Below are 26281 nucleotides of genomic sequence, written 5' to 3'. Positions count from 1 at the left end.
ACTAAGCCAACAAAGAAATAACAATTGGAGGCAACAAAAACAACAAGAGTAAAATTAAATGAAAGTTGCGTGATTTATTTTCTGTTGTCGAACGGATATAATTTTATTATATTTTTTCTATTCCAAGCAATTAAGATTTCAATTATTACGAGAAACACGAAACTTTCACCGATAAATTGTTTCGTGATTTACTCAGATACTGACGCTGGTTTGAATCAATTAAAAATGATGTTAAACAAATGATACACTTAATTAAATAAGCATCATTTATCGTTAAACCCTGATGAAAAATGGACATTATGTCAATTTATTTTTAGTTAAAATAATGAAAGAGTAACGACACTGATGGTTTAACAAATGACCTACCAAATTTGGAACGCAATGATAAAGAAATTGACTCCGCCATCAATATCGCATCAGGGTTGTTAAGGAAACAAATTCGGTTTCATAAAGTGCCATTAAATGGCTTCTAAATATGAAAACTTCTATTACTGAACTAAACTATGATGCTTCTATCCTAATTCCAGTCCAGTTCATTACGTTAAAAAGGGCTTGAAATTAATTCGACGCTGTAATTAACTTTTGCATTTCTTAAGTAATTGATTAATTCGATGCATTCAACAACAATACCTGAATTATCACATCTGATATATAGTGGGTATACTTGAATATGAAACCACCATACTTGGTCATAATTCTTATAATCATATGGGAAAATAATTATTCCATTCATCATGAAAAACATATAATTTCACCACACAGAGGTAAATTTACGAGCCAAGTGATATCCAAAACCGTTAATGATTATGTTTACAAAATGGCGGGCCATCATAAAATATAAATCTTCGGGCACAACGAACAAGGTAAAAGGAATCAGGCATCGAATACACACTGACAATCTGATCTAGTGCTATATGTTATTTGCGGTATAAATAAAGTCCCTTCTACGTAACAAACGGGACACATTAAAGGTCGCCACACACGCAACTTTTCATAGCACAAATAACTTTTTTGTTATCGTCGCTCTTTTGGCGTAACTGTCCGTGATCATGGAATGAACAAATAAAAAATAAAAACGCCCCACGAACAATCTTAATAAATCGCTTCATTTTATTTTATTACACCATTAATTCTTTAATTGTTCTTAAAGTATTTCGAACTTTTTATTGCAAATTTTTTGAATTATCATATACCAGGTGTGTCGATAATTACTTTAACATGCATTATTTGTCTTGTTTCATCAAAAGAAAAAGACTATTGAAATTCATCATTTGCTGGTAGAGACTTACGGTAATCCTGCTCCAGCGATAAGAACATGTGCAACATGCTTTCGACAAATCAAATTAGATGATTATAAGGTGTACGATAAAGAATGTCCTAATAGGCCGAAAACGTTTGAAGATACGAATTTGCAAGACCGACCACAAACTCAAAAACAACTGGCAAAAAATGGTGATCAGTGTAGCAATTTGTGAACGATTTCAATCGATGGAAAAAATAATAGAACAACTTGATAAAAAATAGGATTACTTATTCATAACGAGATATAATTTGGCTCAAGAATTATTTTTGTCTTTTTTTTAATGTCAGGCATAATAACCATGATGTCGTTATTATTTCGTTTAAACGCAGCTCGCCAGAAAAAGTCAGAGAATGCTTCCGTTTAAATTGACCCCCTTACTTATTCACTGCCAATTGACTGAAGACATTATTATAGTATATGGTCCGCATCTGGTAAGAAAAAGTCCGTCCCACCAAAGACCGAAGAAAATAAGCGTGGAATGCCGAGAGGACTCGGTAATATGCCGTGCACGATATAGAATTTGACGGGGAAAACGTTATAATTAGTTTTGCGTGAAAATCCAGCGCAGATAAGTCTCAACGAGGTACTACCCAAGGCCTGGTAATGGTCGGTTATGTTGTAGCCGGATTTTTGCGGTAATTTTGCAACGTAAAGTACTGTAATTGATTTTACGATCACCCGAAACCAGAACGAGATCCTTGTCGAGTCTGCTGTTTCCATCGACAATTTATTAACTGATGCTTTGCTAAAAACGTGCTCTCATATTTGAGATTTAAGACAAAAAATATTAATGAAAATGTGCTTGTATTGTTAATATATCAGTATGTATTTCCCAAATTAAAACTAAATTAGGCTACTGAGGCTAAAATTAAGAGAAACTCTTATACTCTATACAAGTTCTTGCGCGCTTATTTCTCGTTATTATTTGCCGTTCTTTGTCAGTTACGTAGCGATAATCATTGGTTATTAGGAATTTTTTATTTCCGGCAACAAAATAAATTTGTAATTAATTACTGACAGTAGGTAAATTATGTTCCTCATTCTCCAAAATTAATTTACAATTTTAGTAAATTTAAGTATACACATAGTATGCCGTATTGCTACAATATCACCAACCTCATAAATATGGCGAGATATATCGCATCATCGCACAGTGTAAGGTATGTTAATAATTTTATACATAAACAGTCATAACTAGCTTCATTAATGACATTTAGATGTTCTCGATTTCATCGCTGTTCGTCTTAAACTGGTTCTTACGTCGGCTTTTAAATCTCTTTAATGGTTTTTGGCCATGGTTCAACAGACAAATTCGTGATTGTCCTTGCAGCACTAAATTTACTTAATTTCTGTATCTTAGGATGCGTTCTGGATTTAACCGATTTCATTCTGAGACGTTTTGCTATTTTCGTAGACCGAAAATGCATTTTCACTTAATTAAGTCATTTTTATTATTAATTAAATTTTAAAACATAATATAGATGTATACATATCAAAAAATATCTATTTTCATATGGCAATGTTACTATACAATTTGGAATCTCGATTCGCGGGCTGAAAGCTCGAAACTTTGATTTGTCATTTGTCATAATGGATATCTAATGACAATTATGTTGAAAAGGTATCACTGTTATATTAATGCAGTAAATGTTCGCGAAGAAAAAATAAAGAATTATTCTGATTAGTCGGAAGATATTCCCAAGTTGACCTATATCAAAAAATGAGGTCTCACTCGATTATAAAGTCTATTTGGATTTATGGGGTATAAATATGGAGTTACAAAAACATGAATAATAATTTACAAGGTTCCTACAAACTAACTTTGTTCCCAGAAACAAAAATAACTGACAGTAAGTAAGCTATGTTCCTCATTCTCCAAAATTACCTATCTGTTCAGTAACTATTCAAATATAATCAATCCATATTTATACCAAAAACTCCAATTTACACCATTTTTTGTAAATTTAAATATAATACGAAAATGTTTCTTACCCACTCAAGTAGATCTTGAGAATTTACATGTTCCAATTAACGATATATCGAAACTAAAATACGCGGTGGTCTGGAGGTGCATGTGTCTGGACAGTACTGTAGGCGTGATGCCTAAAAAGGAATCCAACCTGACCAAATTTGTACATCACGACAATTCATGACGCTATTAATTATAATAAAAATAATTATTAAGATTAAATATTATATCATTTATATGGCGCACAATCATATTCGGGTAATCCTAAGTTATGTTCCATCGAATATTAGTTACAAATGACATTAGTTACATTCTCCATCATGTGCAATCATACAGCTATATTTTTAAATATAATTAACAGATAACCTACATATTTCACCTACATTTTTAGTGAGCTTCTGATAAAGAGATAATTTTGTTAAAGACCGTGTCAGGTTATACAAATACTACAATACACAATAGTACAACAAACAGTAAAAATCTACATTATATGTTTAGTAATATATGTCCCACTTTATTATTGCATATACTCCTATGTGTTTTAACTTATACATTACATTTGTTTTATTAGTTACATCTTACATTAGATATGCTTAGTACAATATTAATTTACAAATTGACTTATTATTACTGTTCTTTTGTACTTGCATTAATACACAGGAAAGGCGAGTACGGGATAATACATCAGTATGTATTTCTCAAATTAAGATGAAACTAATCTACTAAAGCTAAAGTTAAGAATAGACTAAACACGTTCGTATGGTTGAAGATTGAAGCGAACCAGCTTCAATCTTCTGATTTCCTGCGTATTGTGCAGTAACTGTATTGCTTCCACGTTGCTGTGATTTAGCAACCTTATTTCATGTTTTCAAGCGAAATCTTGGATCGTTTAGTCTATCCATTTAATTTCTACTGCAGTAGAAATAGTAGTTCTGTAGTTCTTTCTCTGTAGTTACATGTTTTAGTGCAACCCCATATTTGCACTCCCCCAATATCTTTGATTTTAGGTCAAGTTGAGAGTATCTTCAGACCAACCAATACAGTTGTTTGACTTTGAGTATAATTTGCTCTGCTTTTTATCTAGCATAATGTTTCCAGTTTAACCTACCATCTAGATATATCCCGAAGTATTTAGCTGATTCTGCTTAAGAAATCAGGCATCCGTCAAGTGATATAATTAGGTTTTTGTCATTTCGCCGCAACGCAAAATTAATATGGACAGATTTGAAGCTATTAAATTGATCTTGATAACAGAATTCTTCAAAATGTATCTATATGCCCTAAATTATCAACCAGGATTGAAAATAACTATTACCTAGGGACTTCTATCTCCAAACTGGAAAAATGGTCTAACAGAAAAAATTATATAAAGATGCTATGAATATTTATTTTAGAAGTTTGAAGCAATCACATTTTTTAAAAGAATATAAGTAGATAAAAGAAAGAAATTTTTGTTTATAAACTTAATCAATTTTATACTTTAGTTTCAAGGTAGAAACTTGACAACTATTATATGTGTAAATCAATACACTAACAATTTGTTTTACTATACATTTCTTTTACTATTCTCTTCGTTGTCGTATTTATATGTGTTAAATTAGCATTAATAATAAATCAACCAAAATTAATAATAGCATAATTATGAATTAAAAGGGAAAATTATTATCGATATTTAAAAAAAGATTTAAAAAAAACCTTTTCTATTTTATATTTTCCTAATAATTTTTAAATATCTATCCGTCTATAGTTAAATTATACCGCATATTTGTATACCTATTATAAAAACGCTTAAAAAATCATACGTGAATCATCAATTATTCAAAAAAGAAATTACTTGATTGTGTCTTGCGTGACCTATACTGGTCTAGTTTGTATATCTCCCTAATACATTGACGATCCATCACTGTTAAATATTCTGGTTTTGACGTCAAGCAAAATTCAATAAATCAGTTTGATGTTATAAATGTTAGGCTACATTCATCGGTAATTTGTGATGTCCATCTCCTCTCCATGAAGTAATGTAATGATTTATCCGATATTTTTAAACCAATTTAGTAACAGACTATTTAGTGGAACTGCTGTATTTTATAGATAAACTAGCAGACCCAACAGATGTTGTCATGCCCGAACATCGATGTTTGGATGGAATAATTGATTTCGACAATAAAACAAATAATACAAAATGAGTACAATAACATCAAATTGGTTATTGAAAATTAGAAATATCAGAGTCTGATGTATTTAAAAATATGTTTTTCTCAACTTATACCGGTTTCGTGTACTCCTAATTACACATACTATACATTAAAGGACCATTTTTTTCGTTCACCACACTGTAATTTTCGAACCACTAGAAAATGATTAAATGATTAGAAGCCGCTCAATCCGCGTCTTTTTTTAGTATCTGATGTATTTAGACCATCTTATTTTTATACTATTTAATACCGGATACAAGACGTTTTTCAATTAAATCCTATTTGAGTGGATGACACAAAATGTCCATTGATTCATTTCCTGTCATACGGCCGGTGTGTTGTCCCGACCGTCTTCGTCTTCGAACTACACATCTAACATCGTCCGATTCCACGAATCAACTGGATAAAACTGTCCCGACCAATTTTCATCTCGACATTCAGATGAGGCAAACCAAAAACGCGCATTTTTAACGTTAATACTCTCTAATTAAGACGATAAACGTTATTATAACAAACAAATAGTCAATTAATGTTATCTAAACGGTTATTGTTTCGCGTAGTTTTTTGTTTCAGATGTTTCCTATCTCATTTGTTTTGAAGTAGCGATATTGCTGAAGTGTCTCGGTCTCAATGAGCTTAGTTTATTTTATTGTACAAGAGCTTATCGAAATGTTCTCTTTGCGTGAAATACATTACAACAAGAATATTACTGGAATACGTGAACGCCGTGCTCCGAACTTATTATAGATTCGACATATAAAGACTACATGGTATAAAGAATTAACCTAGCTATTACCAATTCAAGTCTCCTATGTCTAGCGGCGCTAAGAAATTTATGTGGAGGATAACATTTCGTTATAATAATTGTAGCGAATTAACTTCTTGGGCATATCTCATTTAAAGTGTTTATATAGTGAATAAATATAATAACGAAGGAAATGAAAATCCTGTTCAATAAGATAATTTAGTATAAAGTAGAAAAAGTGATAGTCAAAAATTGGTCTGGTGAATACTTTCAGGTTCAATGTTTCTATTCCTTTATGTTGTACATAATTTGGACGAAAGATGTAAAATTTTGTCACGTTCCTGCTTATGTAACAACCATTCTTCTTTCCATAACTTCTATGCATCTACATCAAATATATCTACATATTTCGATATATTAAGGTCCCATTTTTTCATACTTGAACATATGTAATACTTCGATTTCATTTAATACTAAATACACCATCTTTTGGAAATACCTCAAAATATCTAAATATCCATAAATCTTACTCAGAAAATATACAATACAATATATATCATACAAGATGATATTATTAATATTTTCTAAAATACAAATATGTAACAACTATGTATATTGTTATCGTCAATTTCTAATAAAATAATTAATAATAATTCTTAATATAATCAGTCGAGCTTCATAGAAGTGACCTATTTCTGTATAAACAATGATCTTTACACCAAACTAAAGAAAAAAACAACAAAATTGACCCCAAAATATTTTAATCGATTAGCTAATCACTATTAGAGCCAGCATCAATTGTCAATACGTTCGATGATATAATATTGCGGCGCAGTATTGCTTTGTTTCAACGATAAAAAGATCAATGAAAATAAGGCGAGATCTTAAGGTCATGTAATGAATATATACATGTAATTATAGTAGTACATTGCGGTTTAACCACCGCAAGGTATTGTTTGGCGTGATCACGGTTTCTGATCAATAGAACAAATTTATTTGCTCCTATACGCAATTATATACACGCTATTTGGTTTAGCTTCTCGAAAAGATATAATTATTGCTTTCGATGTCGATATTACTCTTGTAGTATTTGTTGCGATTGATATCACTTCTGTACTTATTTGAAAAAATTACAGATGCTCTATTCGACTCAAATTATAGACCATAATATTATAATAATTTTGATACATCCAAATCTTTTATATATATTTTTAAATAATACATGAATAACGCTGTAATATTTCCATTTCAATTTTTATTAAAAATATTAATCAGATCAGAAAATATAATCCAGTTTCATCATTTTAATTCTTTCATATGCAGAGTTTAATTTTTCCACCATGACAATTAAATGACCTAATAATAATTAAAAAATGGCCTAGATACTTAAAATAACAATACATTATATTAACAATGAACATTATATTGCTATTATTGTCCTCTTGTCGAAAGAAACTTTGGGCAGACTTTAAGGTATAAAGTTATTGATAAATTACATACATTGCTCAGAACTTAAAACTGTTAATAACTGACATCCAAATCAAATGTTTCGTTCAGATTTTTCAGTCATTATCTATAGTGCTCGAAATAACCCCCCTCCCAAAAAAAAGAAAAGAAAACCAAACTAACTACTAAGATTACTAATAACACATTAGCGATCAAATCAGTAAACATATAACATATTTAAAGTATATTCATTCTATTTAATCGTTGACATACATAATTGCTAGATGTGTGAGAGAGTGATAAAACCACTGACAGTAACTGAAAACTAACACTGTAACTTGATAAATAGCATTTTTTTTATATATTAACATATATAAATAAAGATAAGCAACACACTAATTAAATACAAGTTAATAAAAAATAATAAGACCAACTAACATATCTGTAACATGTAAACCTAGTAACGTGATAGATGATAGAGACTTGAGTTAGATATGGATGCTAAATAAAGTTATTGCGTATGCTATAAACTTGGTTATGTGTATCTTTTAGTTTGATATATAGGTAGTTAAATGAGACAACATAATCAGAATTTATAGAGCTATATCTTCTCTCTGCTAATGACTAACGACAAACTGTGTTAAAATTAGGTGAGAGCTCTTTCTTTTATAGGTTTTCGAATCAAGATGTGAGAATATGTGAAAAATTCGTCGATGTATATTTATATTTTTCTTGGCACTATATTCCATAATAGAAACATTCAACTTTATTATTATAAAGGTATCTGTTTTCGATTTGACATTTTTTTGCAGGTTACATACTCAATTTTTTATTTCAACGCTCATGCAAATCTAACATTGTCATATGTTACAAAGAGGCCAAAACTGGTAGCCAAAATAAATCTGTACAACAAATGTTCAATTGACTTAATTTTAAACATTCTCGAAAAATGACACGTAAGGCAACTACGATCAATCTCTTAATACATCCATTCTCAGCAGTCTTCCTTTCGGGTGGGTGGATGTTATTATTCATGAATTAAATTGTCGGTTAGCCACAGTGCCTTGTTCATCTTCCTTTCTTGTCTCCTTAACTGTCAATTGGTCTGACTTCAAGGTATTTTATCATATATCTCTACGTGTATCCAGTAAAATTAAATAACAATTTAAATCTCCCATTACTAGAATTACACTAATGGTTATTTATGAGCTGGTAAAGGTAAGCCTTTCGATCTTGTCAACAGTAGGAATCCGAACATCCCCTTCCTGTCCTGCGGATATTTATTTCAATTTATTCACACTATGTATCACTTAATTAACATACCAGTAATGAGTACGATACAAAAGTATTACACCTTCGCAATACAACATTGTTAGGGCCAGCGTAAACCAACATGAAATGGTTTAAACGAGAAGTTCCGCCATAGATATTGTTCCTTTCAATTATCAGTTGTTTCGATCAATGTTACTTTTAAACAGGGATAATTCTATGTAATATATTTCGTTCTATTAACTAACCTTAACATTAACTTACAACAAAAGCAGAACTTACCGTGAACACATTTAGTCCTATCCCGGTGATGTAGAGCGACCAGCTCGGTACCGTGGACTCGTGAAAGGGATGACGCAGGCTCTCATCATCACAGTAAAATCCCCTATGAAAAGCGTTACCCCACAGATAGAGGAACAGTATGGGCCAGCCAACTGCAATCAATTGAAACGGCACAATGAGAAAAAATAATAAAATAAGTCGCACTCCATAAACAGCGTATTGTTGGAATGACAGTAAGGGGTCTGAGTGTGAATTTATGGCTAAAAAACGGCAATAAGTTTAAAAGTTTGTGGGGTAAAAAGGCATCGTTTTATACTTGGCATTAAACAAAAATTCTGTTACAACACACACGCACATTATTAATATTTTAAATACCAAATATCTCAGTTGTTTTTTTGATATAATGCATTCTTTAAAATTCCTAATAAATCTTACTAATTAATATTGCGCTATTACATAGTATTACAAAAGCAATTTGTAAGAAACACCAATCATAATGAATAACCTGAAATATATACACATATCACAATTTTCTTTAAAACAAAAAAACAATATTCTTATTTCAAAGGACTTAACAGTTTCAGTTATATAATTTTGATAAACCTTTGAATTTTTACTTGGACAAATATAAATTTAGTTCTATTTCTACAATCCTTCTGAATGTTTGAAGTATTTCAAATAAGATGCTTGAGGAAATTACGTATATTTACGTTAAGCTGCAGCTATCAGTGTACAGTTAAGAAAAAACCTCAAGACTAGAAAATTGGGATTACTTTTCCAGTATATGTTCGGATTTTCAATGATTTTAATGATTTTCGATTCAACAGCACCGACGTGGTGTGAAGGTGACACGTAGAAGCTAAGAACAAACTTTTTGAATTAGTGGAACCAAAGGGAAACTCATTTTGATAACACCCCCGTACACTCGAGACAGTACAAATAGGCACCAATTCGCAATAATGTACCGACTAACGTCCATCGAACACCCATTCTCATTTGCATTAATCATTTTCTCCTCTAACCCGATCGTACGGTAAAAATAGTACCTAGTAATGAACTTGGAACTGAATCGTTTTATTTCTGGAGAGCGTCGTGAACCCTGTTGGCAGAGAGTATAAATCTTGACTGTTAACGGATGGCTTGACCTAGGCTCACGGGCCGTTGCGATCGTCCTGTCACAAATCATATTTCCATTAGTTTCAGGGTCGTGTGCATCGCCTGCTTTGATCTCCCCTACGTACAAGATCGAGCGGTTTGTTTTTTTGTTCATTTCTTCATAATTCTCGTTCGATTGCCGACGTCGGTTTTTATTCGCGCAATTTCTTGCCCGAGTAAATAAGGAAGTAATGGTTTTCGTGATTTATTACTGATGAAATGTATTTTGCAGCACACTGGGTTTATACGAGGGATGGTTTGTATATATTAAGTGTATGGATTAATTGTTATAAATTTTTCAATAAAATGAGCAGGTACAAAACAGCATTTTGTTGAAATACTGCCCATCGTTTTCTATAAGCTTGCCCAACTTTCCTGACATACAAATACCGTTACAAAAGAAACTTGAAAGCGGTTGTTGTGAATGAATTTACACAAAACATGATCCACTCATTTGTCCATTATATAATTCATTACTAGCAAACATTAATTTTAATACTAGATAACGATTATAATGGGGAGGTAGTCCTATACCATGATCCTTGATAGCAACAATGATTTTAATGAATTACGATATCAAGTTAACTCTTCATTATTGACGTTATGCATGTCAAGATGCAAAGGAAACGTTTATTCCCACACATAAATGACGACTTTAATTCAATTTTTTATAATAAAAGTTGTAATAGTACTGATACCCAAAACTTGTATTCTAGTTAGCCAAAAGCCAGTATCAAAAGCATACTTTCAATTAAAAGACAAGTACGTTACAAGCTTCAAAGTTTTATTCAAAAGCTTTTGTATAATTTTCCGGAAATGATAATCTAAAAAAATAATTTTTCATGGCACCAGTTTCTTAAATGAATCAAACATCACTTGTTATGACAATTATAGTCAGTTATGATAGTCGTATGCGTCAACTTAAAAAAATCTTTTAAATGTTATTAAATTTGCTTCCACAGCATTGCATTTATGTATAAATATTATCCCATGTAATGCATCAAAAGGTATATTGTGCATTATTTTAAACAGATCTGTGTTCTATACTTTTTTCTACTGGTTTAAGCTTTCCAGGCAAATTCCGTAAGCAGTAAACATTTTAGTAATTATTAATCATATATAGGGTGTTCTGAAAATTTACACATTTACACACACATACATTAAACAGAAAACCTAGCTTTTTTTAGTGGTATTTATTGAATTTTTTATATATTTTTTTGATGTAAAAGTGTATTCGACAAGAATATGTCTCAAATATTGCTTAAATTTTACTTTTACTATTGCTTAAATAGAAATTATTTCAAATGTAAATGTTAATACCACGATAAATATGATAATGAACTAATTATCAAGTTAATAATTAGTGAAATTTGGGGTATTTTAATTTAAAACTGGAATAACAATAGGATTTTATAGAAAATAAAATAGCATCTGCGAACACTAGCTGAGTCTTATTGAAGAACCAGGTGTCTTACCCATCGGTTAAAGTTATTAATCAAACAAATACGTCTCATTGACTGCAATAAAAAAATCTTACGCCGCTGTGATCCCCAATCAATAAGTGATTCATATCCATTATAAGTTATCCGAAAGATGGTGTTAATTATTTTTCTTGAAGAAAAATGATTGATTTATTTATACCTTTGGAGCATATAAGGGACCCGCATATACCTCATATGACTAAGAACTTCCAAAGGTTAATGACATGAAAGATTCTATCCTTTAGCATGCGAGTAATAAACCAATTTTGATCGCGTGTCTACATATATTAACGGTACGAAATCAAACAAGTGGGGTATATATTAGAGTGATAGGACAATTTGTCATATTTTGATATTGTTTTACAATGAATATAAAAAACAAATATATAAATATTATGGTGTTTTAATATGAACTAAAGAAATATTGGATATTACATTCAAATAACAATTGAAGGGAGAGCTGATAGTTCTCAGTTAAATGACTAACTGAAAATGAAGAGAATAAATAAAATGAAAGAGAATGCACATATAATATAAAATGGTGATCTTCCCAAAATCGAAAGACTATTGATAACACCGCACAACCTCCAAACAACTTAATAAAGAAAACTAGAGCACGCTAAACTAGCATTTATAATTATTGATGGAAAAATGGAAATGAAAATCAACATGAGCAAGTATGAGCATCTTAAATATTAGAAGCAAATACAGTAACTGTTAAACGTGTTTTTCTTATTTCAACAAGCTAACGTACACAGAACCAAATTACTTTGTTCCTAAATATACCAATTAGGGATACCCAGAAGGCATAATTTTTCTAAAGAGGTAGGTTTCTTATAATATAGACATAATTCAACTAATTTAACGTAAATAATTAGTTGTCTCATACTCGTTCATATTTTGATAGAAATATATATTTATAACACTTTCAGTTACATTAGTTCTTGATGGTCGAATTGTATGGCGCTTACTTCTATTTTACTTAAAATGGTTGATAATAATTAATGATTTTAAAAAACAATTAGATATCAATAACCTCAATTATTATACGAGGCGTAGATATAAAATAAAGACTTAAATTAACGTATTTTAGATAGTAATAAATCAATAATATGTACACGTGAGCTTACGTTGATATAATATGTATTTATGGCTGATGAAACATCAGTACATCAATAAAAAATAGTTAAATATAGGCTAACTTATTTTGGCATTAACCTTGAAAAAATAATAAAGGAACTATTACAATTGATTGTCTAATAATTAAATAGTATGAGTATGTAGCAATGAATTATTTATTGCTCATTAAAAATGTTAAAAAAACAATCAAAGCTGTAACATAATCAAGGCAATATTATGACTATTTAGGATTTTATTATGTTTTTACTAATAAATATTAACACTGCTGTAAACAATCTGCTGTTTGCAGAAGTGATAGTCAAAAAAGCAAGAATTCCTTTTATTCATTTTTACGAGCTTAGCAAAACAAAACAAATTAGAAATCAACAAACCCCCAATAATTTGAATTATCATTAACCGGATAAAGAATTGACGAAGCAAATAAAAAATTAATTGCAACAACTGCAAGGAAATGCACTCGGTATTTTAGACAAAAACTTAACGTGAAAATTGCACGAGAAGAAACTCAAACTCAAAAAACAGAACAGAACTTCTAATATCCCACTCTGATGACAAAGTTTCTATTGTAGATTCATTTTTATCGATCTTTATATTCATTAAAATATAATAAATATTAAATATCTGCGTCGTGGTAATATTATCCGAAATCGATTTTCATCATCACAATATCGAAAATAAAATGAAATTTAAGATTTAATTTAATTATTAAAATTTAGTATCAATACTTAGTGTGGTGTCTTCCCACACTATCTTACATGGTAATTACAAGGATGCAATTTTGTAGTTCATGAAAAATGATTGGGAAGTCGCGATCCATCCGCTTTTCTTATGTTGTAGGTGTGATCGTAAATATTTCCTCGTTATGTGTCCCATTTATATTCATCAGACTTCCGGTTCCGTCTAAAATTAACTTGTTTTGATCAAAAGTGCGTAACTAATTGTATATCTTATTAAAAAATATATAATATAAACCAATATTAAATTACCATGAAAAATATTAAATATCTTCAACGTTGCCCATATATTAACTATTAGATTCGTGAGGTCCGAGCCAGCATCCGAAAAAGAGACTTCCCCACTGCTTTTCAACATAGTAATGGACCCAATTATACAAAAAGCCTTTATAATGAACGTGGCTTTCAATATGATGCTACAAACGTTTTACCTGCTCTGATTTGCTCCTAGCATTCTGCATGGTTTAGTTAGAAAAATGCATCTACTGCAGAAGTAATATACCGAATCCGACAAACTGCATGAACTTTTGCAATGATTCGTAAAACCTGTGAATGAGCTGTTGATATTTACAGTGAGCTAGTTAAAATGTTTAAAATAATGGACATCAGTGTGAGAGATAAAGAATATCTTTGATTAAGTTATTGAATACAGATCCAAGTTAAATATAAGAACTATATGCAACAATATACTAGAAGCAACGCAGCATGGAGTAATGGAGAGCGTGGTGACGAGGATAACGACATGTCCTTGGCGAGAGAAAATGCCCGGGGAAAAACTAAAAAAAAGACAAAATAAATTCAACAGCGTAAAAGGGAAGGAACACGGAGAATATGACAAACTAATGAGAATGTTTCTTTAAATGTGAACTCTGCCAGTTTGAGAGCTCACAGACAGGAACGGATATTATTGATTAAATCAAGTTAAATAAATAATTTAAAAACACTTTACATTGGCTTAATGATGGATATCTATAAATACCTATGAATAACAATCTTTCCAAACCGACAAATCAACAATCGAATTGTTGTCGAAATCGAAAAATACAAACCACCTACAACCAATGAATAATATACTAACACCGTTTGACGATCTATAAATATCATCGATAAAATGACCTCAATAAAAATGAAGCGTACATACCGAACGATAGCCCGATGGTGAATTAGGAAAAAAATGACAACGACCGTTTTGTAACTGCTGGAAATTATTGTTTACAACTAGCCGAATCCATTCACATGGCACGCTAATGAAACTCTAACATACGGACGTCACGCGACTAAACAAATACAGTTTCGATTGTCGAAAATGAGCGAAACTCACTTACCCAGTTGTAGAAGGACCACATCGATCACGACCTTTCCCAGAGGCACCACCACCGTTTCCTCGGCCATTTGCGTAACGATATCTGCGGTCGACGTTCAGTTTCCATTCATTGTTTTCGCACTGGCCCGCCTGACACCTGTCAAACGGACTTTTCGGCCTGCTGTTTACGGGTTTGGAGAACGTCGCGAACGAGATCGAAGGCGGCCGGGAGAGCGACGGCCAACACGCACGCGTTTCGGGTCGCGACTGGCAAAGATCGAGCAAACGGCGCGCGTTGCCGCTCGATTTCAATAGAAATTTCACCTGAATCACGGACAAGCAGACGCCGATGGGAATCTCCCTACTTTATCAGTGTGTGCTTATGTGCGTTGAATATGCGACGATACGCTAAATGATCGTTTAACGAAGGTTTCTTACTTTAAACGTCTCAAAAGAGATATTTTATTTGACAAAATGACAATTTTAAAAATTACTGAGAATTTCCAAAATAAACACATAACCTCATTTTTTGACATTGTTTTTGTTCTTAGACTGTGTTGCCAATTTAGCAGCCGCTCGTTAATGCAAACCAATTCACACCAAATATTGTTCACATTATCGAAATGTTTACATTAACAAACATGATTTAAGTGATTTAAACGATTAATAGATATACATATATTTATAACAAACTAAACAGGTATTTCAATGGGGCTAATTATTTTAAGTTAGGAGAAGAATAATCTACAAATTTCTGTCTGCCTTAATGTTGTGTTTATATTACCATAATGTTTTCATTATTAAGTGTTTAAGGTATCAAGGGTGTACTTTGTTAAGTATTATATGTACAAATACGTTTGCACCGTTAAATACAAGAGACATATAAAATAATTTTTACATAACTTAGTGGTGTTAATATAAAAGATATTTTGTAATATTTGACACCTAACTTTAGCACACACTTAGACTTTTAACTTTTGACACACAACATATCAGAATTTGCCTTTAGCATCGTATATTAAGAATCTCAGTATTCCAGATTTTAGACTGTGTCCAAGTATCCGAGCCATACAAAAGACTTGGCAAGATGAGCATTCGAAAGAGGTCGATTTTAGTCTTACTTGTAATATTTCCCCCTTCTACACGCACTATGTTAGAAAAAAGCTCTTGCAGCAGTATATGCCACTTTCTTCTCTTTTATTACTGATCCTTGTACTAAGTACTTGAACTCTTGCACTTGTTCTAATTGGATTATGTTAAAATTTACAATATTAGGCGATCTGTTAGTTGCCAATACTTTGCTATTTTCTTTTTTTTCTCAAATAAAGTGCAAAAATAATAATAATTAAACTAGTGTAATGTTATTAGTCATTAATAATAAACATGTTATTAATTATGCATAATTAAAAACAAATGTAGCCGTTATAGAGCAAAGTTTCCCTTTTTTTCTAACCTTGGAATAAAATAACTTGCGTTACTTAATTAGTATGTTTTGTAGAAACAATTAAGAAATGCACTTCCCGATTATTCAATACTAATTGCTAACTTTCGTTTCCCACAACGGTTCTCTGTATTACCATTATTTGTATTCGAATAAAATAATTTGAGCTAACGTAAGAAGCACCATAAAATATTATTTGTTTGTGAGAAAATATTCGAACATTAGTTTCTCCATTAGCTGGGATTATTAAATCCGATGCAACGAACAAATTACCGAGGCAGGTGACAGAATATATTTATATGGATTAGAATAAGCTTTAAATTTAAAAGATTACATGGTTAAATTATTCAAATAGTTAATCGTCGAAAAGCTTCGACCACTAAATGATAACATGGTTCGTTAGGAAAGAATTTCATTAATTTTTAATTTTAAATCCTGATAGACTCTATAAGTTAGGTTATGACCACGATCCAAAATAGAAACCTAGTTATAAATAATTGAATCAGATTCAGGAACATATTCAAGTTTTTGTTTCTTTAATGTCAAAAATATTACAAGTCGTCAAACTTATCCTTGGATTTTTGTATTTATATTTTTTAAAATTTTTAGTACATAGTTTTTCTTATTATATTACTTCAGGGTTACCCGATCATTCAAGCAGAAGCAACAAAATGCCTCAGAAAATCATATAGAACTACAAAGTTATCCAAGATTTCGGCTTAAAAAATTAAATAAGGTTACTAAATCACGACAACCTAAAAGTCCTACAGCTATTGGGAAACATGCAAGAAATCAGAAGTTTGAAGGGAACCAAAGACAAAGTTGTGTGTGTAGTGTATAAGTGTTAATAATTTTAGCCAAGTAGTCTAATTTCATTTTAATTTGAACACATACTGATGTATTTATCCCTCCCTCTTGCGTGTTAATCAAGTATAATAGAACAATAGTAACAGTTTTATTAAGGTGCACATAACAGACCTTCAGCCTTCTGATAAGTGCTGATGATTGCCAAACAGTTACAGTTAAACATTTCGTTAGCGTCTATAACCACTAGCGCATCCCTGTAGTAAATAGTCCCTGGATACAATTCACCAATTCATAGATGCTTTTTGATGTCGTCACCAATCAATGAAGTAAGATCTTCACGAATCTTTATCGAGTGTAATATACTGGATAGTATATAAAATTTTCATCTTATCAATGTACTCTGAATATGATATTTTTTTGATTGATGCGAGACTGAGTTATTGAAAATACAGTGAAAAAAAAACAGGATGCTTTAAGCATTAATTGTAAAAATATTTCAATACACTCCATCGACTAAAGGATATTTCGTCTGCGGATCGTGCCAGTGAGTCAGCAAAATCCTAGGGTTGAATGCAAAGTGGGCGTGCGGAAACCAGAACGACGAGAAACCAAAATCGATATGGCACCAGAGCGCAATAAACATCCCCTATTTAAAGCGGGGGTACGTGACAGACGAACGCGCATTCGACATAAACACTGCGGGACATGTAACACCTGCAAATTTCCGATTACGACGACCGATGAACGGCATTGGCAAATCTATCGAGTCGTTCGTTTCATTTTTCATTATTCCATCCGCAGAAACGTGGAAATAAATCACGTACGTTTCTAAAGCGAATGCCACGCACTTTAATACAAAGGTACAGCGTAAAGGAAAAATGAAAATAACTGCTCATTGTTTAGTTAACTACAAACACTGGCAATTTCGTTAATGTTTCTTTGTTCGAAGCAGAGCTGTAATAAGAAATTTAAAATTACAAAAAATCGCAAATTATTCTCCATTATTACGTTTTTTACTTATTAAGATAAACGTATAACATGCTATACCATGATATATTTCAAAATCTAACATATGTTAAGCTTACTAAAACTTTTGCATAACGTAAAAGGCTTGAATGGGTTACGTTCACTCCTCATTACCTGAATTAATTAGATAATTAAATAAATAAATAAGCAAGACATGAGAAATATAAATCTCTAATATACACATATAAATATAAGTTTTTATCAAACCAAAAAAAGGACTGTTTGGTTTCAAATGTTCATGTTATATTCACTTTTCATCATCAGTAATAATACGATGCAAAAACGGTCGAAACGGAGAAAATATCTAGATTTCAATGAATGCACCAAATTGCCCTACCTTTGAAGATGTTAATGCTTTTCGCAAACTATTCTTTTATTTGGCATGGAGTTCTATGCAATCATTTATTCTTTATTCCATAAGGGCGCAATGATGTGCTGTCATCAGATTTCTTCGTAAAATACTTTTTCCAAATTTTTCAAGAACAAGGACAAGTTAGACAAATGTATTGACTATTCGGGATAAATTCTACCCTGTGAACATAAAATGAAATACTTAACTTAGTATAAATAAATTCTTATATTCCATATTCCTAAATAAAAATCTCCATAGAAACTTGAAATTGGGCACTATTGACCAGGCCATTAGATAACTTGCCAAGCGCAATGATCAGAGATCTCACAATTATCACGCCAATGTCAAGGCAATACAGCTTCTCAACAAAACGGATCTGGCAAGATAACTCAAGAAGGCCATATTTCTTAAGTTAGTGTAGTATGCCGTTAATGCAAAAGTAGAACATTGGGCTTGTATACCCGTCGGTTTACTCTAAAACCAATTTTTTTTAACCTAAGATAGTCTAGTATGGCAGGTTTGTAGTTATTTGAATTTTAACAATATTAATTAATAAACAACGTTATTTTTGCACATTAAAATCTTAGTAATATCACTAAGATATTTAATTAAAGAAAAACTTTCAAAAGACCTACATTTTAAAACAATTTCATAATGTTTCACACGCTGGCGCGTTTGAATTGAATATTTTTAGAAGTATATTGCCGTCTATATGACTAAAGGTGATTGTAAAATATTTCTAAAGCTCATCGCATTACCGTTTATTCTAGTCATTATCACTTAACGTAAATAAGAGAAAACATTTAAATAATCGTAAATAATGTTAAATAAACAAAAAACCGCATAGTACCTCAAAAAAATTATATAAAATTAGGTTACAATCATTTTTATATATTTTGATTTTCATTTCAATTGTAAAATAATTTCTGTATTTTTAAATTTTAGGTCGAAAAAATGGCAATACTTTTGGTGGAATACCCAATAAATACTCGGATGATTTGTGAAGTTTAGCGAGCCGGTGTAGGCCAAGGAGGTGCGTCTTTCCGCTGGTTGTCAATATGGTGGTAGATGCAATTATGCGAAAAGTGTTTAAAAACAGAAATGGAGTTCAATACGATGGTACAAACTTCTTAACCGATCTGGTATCCGCTTATGATAACGCTATATTCGCTCATACCGATGTTGACGCATTCTTTATAATATAGTTCGCACTGCAGAGCTATATGGCTTAAGAATTATTGAAGAAAAGGCCAAAATATTGACAAATGGCCGATCAGCTGGTATTGTAAAATCATATCGATGCAATCAAAGAGATCTAGTTAAAGCAAGTACGGGAGGTCAAGTACTTGGGACCAGTAACACCGGAAAGAACAAACATCTACCGATGAAGTAACTAATAAGCCGAATTGGTCATACTCCAAAGAAACATTAAAATCAAGGATGAAATAGACTTTTTTTGAATTCTTATTTCGTCAATTCTTCTGTATGGCTCCGAGACGTAAATACTGTTACAGACACTATGATCTGATAGCTTGAAACTCAATATATTTCAAAAAAAGATTATTAAGGCAATTTTTATATGATTTTCTCCAAGATCATGTTAGAAATTAACTCATTCGTTTAAGACGTCGAATATGTCGAATGAAACGTAAACAAAATCGCCACAGAATTTCTGTTTTAGGGGAAAAAACAGTGAACAGCTCCGACAAAGATGTGGATCAAGATCATAGAAAACGATCCGAAAAATAGGAGATTCCGAGTCCAAGGCCAAAATAGCTGCGGCTGACCGCCAACGGGGGCGAGACTTGGAATGTTTATAGTCCTGCGGTAACCCCACTCTTCTTGAGCGCCAGCTATGGATTGATGATGATGATGATGATAAATTTGGAGTAGTGTAAAAGTCCCGATTTCTCAATTATATCCAGATACGCTTATATGTTCAACATTAATGCATAACATATATTATAAAGGTATGTATTAATAGAGTTTAAATGAACAGTACAAGCATAAGTTATCACAAATCACTCAAAATTAACTCACAGTTCTTTTACTATTAAACATTAAATAAAACCGACGTTATAACAATTTTTATTGTCAAATACTATTAAATAAAGCTTGATAGGCCCTAATGCATGTAGTACAATAGTTTTTTCCATCCTTATAAATCATTGTCTGCAACTACAGAAGAAATCATTTATTTTTTAGCCGAAACAATCGTTGAGTTTTCTGATCATTGTCTGATAGAAGCTCAACATAAATCTTCATCTGATTAATGACACTAAACTACTTCTCCATTGTGTTAATTCGACTGGTTTCTCGATACCGTCGTTGAACCAGGTTCCTATTTACATATGGTTCCCATGTCAGAAATCAAGCATGTTGTCATTAAACTGTTGATAGTTTAAAAGAATGATAATTCGAGCATTTAACATCGTTTAAGTCAAAATTAATGCCCAATTTTACTGGACAAAATTATATAATTTATAATATAATGCTATTATCTATATATTACAACCAAAAAACCGTAATCTAAACTAAATCATTAGATAATTGTTAGGTGGATGAACGATAGCCAGCAGAATAAATATATTATCTAAACATTCCTTGTCGTGATCTATGCATCAATGTTAATTTTTCTATTCGATTTCATTCATTCGCCATCACTGAGTCGCTTTTATCTCTCAACACGTGTCGGATGTCGATATTTATTAGCGTAGCCTCGAAAGAAAGCTGAGCACAGCATATTTTAAGGGAAATAACATCAAACTTTCATTAGTTTTTTATCATTGGTTATAAACAATCAGGAATAGTGGCGCATAAAGTAATGATGGACATAAGTTGACAAATATATTTTCCTTATCTAATCACCGAAAGAATATATAGGCGACTTTCTTCATCAATACCTTTTTGGGAAAAATTAAACCATTTACGTTGGTTTAAGAGTACATAATAATGCCATTTATTTACAGACAGTCGAGTAAGCGAATCTACTTTTTTGGTTACTTTTGGAGTCCAGAGGCGTTCGTCATAATGGAATTTAAAGATAAAAAATTAAATAACGAAATATTTAATTTCTTAGATAAAGAACTCTATTACTTAAACCAGTTTCTAATATTTTCGTTTAACAACGGCGAGATTAGGATCTATCAAATATATATAATTTATGGGAATATCAGGGAACTACATAACAAAAAAAAATTCTTATTTTCTACAAACAAAAGTAGCTAAAATAGAAAAATGTACTATTGTATGTATCATTCATTTTATTTTTATTTTTGGACAAACTAGGGTCAAATGAAAATAAATTCTTGCAGTTATTGTAATGATCTTAATTTTATTGTCACTATTGATTGCGACAGCATTGAACGATTAAAGAATCCTAAAAAGTAATTAAATTTTTGTCATGTCTATGGTTCTTAAATTATATATATTTTAACAAGAAGTTTCCATATGACACAACTTCTGATATATACAAACCAAAGTTAGGATAGTAAGAATGCAGAGTACAAATAAGTGAGCAAATGTATACCTTTTAATTATAAACAATTTGTTATAAACCTATTTTATATTTAATAAATAAAATTAATAAAAGTAAACAAAATTTTTAGCTCTTTTTTGGGAAAATAAATAATTTTTATTATGTTTTATTATTTTATTTTTATTTAATTATTTTATTAAGCTAATTGAAGTTTCTATCATTGTCCTTTATACAACTTTAAATCTAATATTTTTAATATATTTCTTCTTAAAACGTATTTTCAATCAGTGTAACAAATATTGCAACGAAAACCGAATAGCAACAAATAACAATGGCGTATATAACAATACACCTAATATATACTCAACCAAATTAGTCATCACTATTTTTAAATCAGTAGTGTCAATGGCCTACCAAAATCTAACTTCTGAAAAATATACGAATAACAACATAATGGGCGAAGCCAACCACATCGCCATCTACCATCTCCACCACTAAACTATATAATTCTAAAGACTATTAGTAGATAGTGGTGCGAAACTTAACCGAAAAATGATAAGAAGTCTGTTTTATCATTGACAAACCGTCAGTTTGTACGGATCAGTAAAAATTGCTATTTTTTATTAATCTGTTAGGAAGCAATTTTGAAAGTCTGAACTATTTATTTTGATTGGTTCATCCCAGTTTTTTAGTTACACCTTTTAGATTTTTAAGAATTCTTTCGATATACTTAATAGTGATTTAACCAGAATGAGATATAATATATCCCTTGAACTTCATATCAACTGTGTATTTTTATTATAACTTGTGTAATTTACTATTGCACTATTACATTTCTATAAAACTAATATGTTGGTTTTGACTATACTTTATTAGTACGGAGACGTCGTTTTTACGAATTTTAAATTAATTAAGTAATTCAATAAATTTAAGGCTAATTTTCACACAGTAGCAGTACGTTCAGATAGTGGCAAGGAATGCAAACTATAATTATTTATTTAACACTGTTTGGTAGAATATATTAAATCTATATATATCAATATGAGTGTCATTGGTCAAACTAAATTGAAATGTTATTCATTTTATTTAATTGGTATGGTATATGATTAGCCCAACTAGCCAATTATATATTCTAACTTGTTGATTTCCACATGGTCTAACTGTTATAGAAAGGTATTTTACAGATTTTTAAAAAATGATTACATTATATGGGATTTATAAATTACAGGATCATCCGAATAAGTCGAATTTAAGTTTAGTAAATTTATACCGAAAGTAAAATAATTTTTACTACATTATTAATTAAAAATCTGTGATTTCATTTCTATTCAAAAAACGTATCAGTTTTCTAACATAGAATTCAAGTGCTACGACATGAAAGGCAAGATATATATATTTTCGATGTAATCTGTGCTTCTTGATTTCGTCTTCAAATGAATTCAAGCGCAGAATATTTGAAATTTTTGGTATATAACGCTGTCAATGAGGCAACGCCGTAAGTACTTTCTAGGCAACCCAATAAATTACGATGATATTCGTTTAATGATAATTTCTAAGAAGACAGACGAAAACATAGGAAGGAATGAAATTCTAAAATGTCAGATTCGGACGTTAGATAATTAAAATCCGAAAGAAATATGAGGGATTTCGAGAAGCGGTCAGTGCGAGAGGAACGAAACGGACGAAGACGGGAAAATAATAAAGTTAAATGTCTCCCAAAGTACATTACGCTGTAGTTATGATTGGGCTATTAGATTGTTTTATTACCTTAAAGGATTAGTGTCATCGGAGCGTAAGAATTTCTTTTTAATCGCCGTCCGGCAATGCTGGCCGCGATGTCCCAGCCACCGCACCGGTGGGAAACATTTCAACGAATCCGGCGTGGTTGTAAGGACCTTTTGAGGGCACCGAGCACCAGTATTTTTTATGACAATTATGTGGAGGCTATTCATTAACCGGTTTAAATTCAGGGACGTAATTCTAAACCTCTGTTCGACTACCGTGACCGTTTGGTCCTTTTTATGCTAGTTTGAACCAACAGAGGCGTAGGGCCAATAAAATAATGTTACGGTTCTTTTAGTTTTACATGTAAACTAACTTTATTGAATCAAGTGCTCTATTATTTATATGACATAATTCTTGCAGATCTGTTTTTCGGGCTTCATATTATTGAGGCAAGGGAATAAGGCTATAAATATCTAATAATACTAATTAAATAAAGCCATATTATAACTCGTTTAAAAGGTAGCGACAGTAATTGCACTTTAAGAATAGAGTTTCCAGAGACTGAATGTTAAATATGAACCTTGCGTAGGCGAATCAATCGTTGAAACAGACGACATATGTTGCGTACGGACCAGGCCAACGAAAGCCAACGAATGAGATTCGGCGTTGGATACCGAACATTTGTTGGCCTTCGATGAGACGTACATATTACATTTGATGTTAGACGTAAACGTTCGTTGGGCGTGAATCCGTATTTTTCAACGGCGGCAGCTATGTTTATCAATAAAAATAATTTGTCGTTTGACCACTCTTTTTTTTTTTCATTCGCCATGTTAACTACCCAAAAACGGCATAAACACGTACACTGCCTTCATTGTCTAAAACGCACCGTCCATTCGTTGGCTGTTGGTATCTAGTACCAACCGTCTACGCTGCATTCGTCGATTCCGTTCATTTCTATTGACGTTACCAACACTCTATCGGATTGCAAGCGACAAACCTTCGTTGATCTTCGTCAAACCGTCCAAACAGAACTAAAATATACAAACAAACCCATTCGTTTGCTTTCGTCGGCTCGCTCTATACGCAGCAATCGCAAGCGAATTTCAACAAACCTTCGTTGGCCGTCGTCAAACAATCCAAACAGCACTACAAATATCTCATCGAACCCATTTGTTGGCTTTCGTTGGCCCGGTCTGTACGCAGTGATATTATCTCTAGCAATATCACTACTGAGCTAGCCATCGAACGTAAAACCTATGACCTATTCGGGTAAAACTAGATATCGATTTTTTTAGTTTTGTGGTTCCACAATCTGCCTAATGGACAATAAATATTTCTTATGATAATTATTATATATATGACATATAGAGAAACATTAAGTGATTTTCTGTATAAAATCTTTGATTCTAAATCTTACTCTATAGTTTATATACGTACATTGATCTCCATTAATTAGTCTATGTTCTTCACTATAATGTCGTACATTGAACTGAATAGCAAGTACATTGGATTGCACTAAAACTCTTTCAAAGTACATTACACAAACACTTTGAATTACATTACTTAGGTGTTCTAAAGAGATATCGTCCTGTATTACTTCATTAGAGACATAGTAAACATCGACAATTGTACGCAATACTTTTTTTAAAACATTTGAATTATGGCTACATTAAGCCTGCTAGCATAGTAGTTGGATTCGTCCAGATTCACTCATTTTAACCACTTTACAGTAATTATTATGAATTGAAAATAGAGTAAAATTAATAGAATATCGTGGAAATCTAGAATAAAATGGAATTACCCAGAATTATGACTAATTTATTTGGTATAAATAACAGATCAATCAATTAAAGAGAGATAATAAAAATAACAGATAAGACAAGCGATAAGGCAAGAAATTTGCAAATTTATAGATGAATTGACGTATATTGGCATAATAATTATTTTTATCACATTTAATTTAAAACATTGTATGCATATTTCTATATATCTTTGCAATTATTTTCAAGTATTTGAAGATAACCGTATGGTAATAACGTCAAATTATTTCTAAGGTATGTAGAACAAATTTTGCTACTTAGAATTTCATTCCAATGTACTAAAATTAACAATGAAGTAAGTACGAGTGAAGGTCGGATAGGAATGCCGATCTGCTAGCAACACTTTCGCACTCCTAAGTTGCCAATAACTTCAGTCATAATTAAAATAGTTAAAAATGTTCTTTCTTGACCATATTTATTTCCCAGTTTTATCACCGAATAGTTATCTCATATTTCTCAATTTGAAAAAACTACTCGGCAGTGAAAATATTACTTTTAACAATGAGGTAATTATCGAAATAACTAATATTAACTTATATTAAAACATTTTTGATACAATATAAAAATGTTTAACTACATATCTGTATATATTATGTAAAAATTGTAC

General features: G+C 31.3%; 2 protein-coding genes across 3 annotated transcripts in view; one reads left to right on the top strand and one right to left on the bottom strand.

The window, feature by feature from the left end:
• The window catches only part of LOC143201211 (putative phosphatidate phosphatase), a 39987-nt gene extending 24634 nt beyond the window's left edge, over positions 1-15353 (bottom strand). For both annotated transcript variants that reach the window (XR_013006910.1, XM_076412132.1), the window contains exons 1-2: positions 15045-15353; positions 9210-9361 (exon numbers count right to left, since the gene is read on the bottom strand). Coding sequence is in view for 1 of the 2 variants with exons in the window: in XM_076412132.1 (XP_076268247.1) it covers positions 9210-9361; positions 15045-15111 (219 nt within the window). In the remaining variant the exon portion in view is untranslated. The remainder of the gene's footprint in view (positions 1-9209; positions 9362-15044) is intronic.
• Positions 1-26281, top strand: part of LOC143201210 (CDAN1-interacting nuclease 1) — a 188988-nt gene that overhangs the window by 73115 nt on the left and 89592 nt on the right. The window lies entirely within an intron of this gene.

This window comes from Rhynchophorus ferrugineus, unplaced genomic scaffold, assembly GCF_030347505.1.
Source record: "Rhynchophorus ferrugineus isolate W39M unplaced genomic scaffold, kcgeb_rfMv2 rfM8, whole genome shotgun sequence".
In the NCBI taxonomy this organism is placed as follows: Eukaryota; Metazoa; Arthropoda; class Insecta; order Coleoptera; family Curculionidae; genus Rhynchophorus; species Rhynchophorus ferrugineus.
This window is presented reverse-complemented; position numbering and strand designations above follow the sequence as displayed.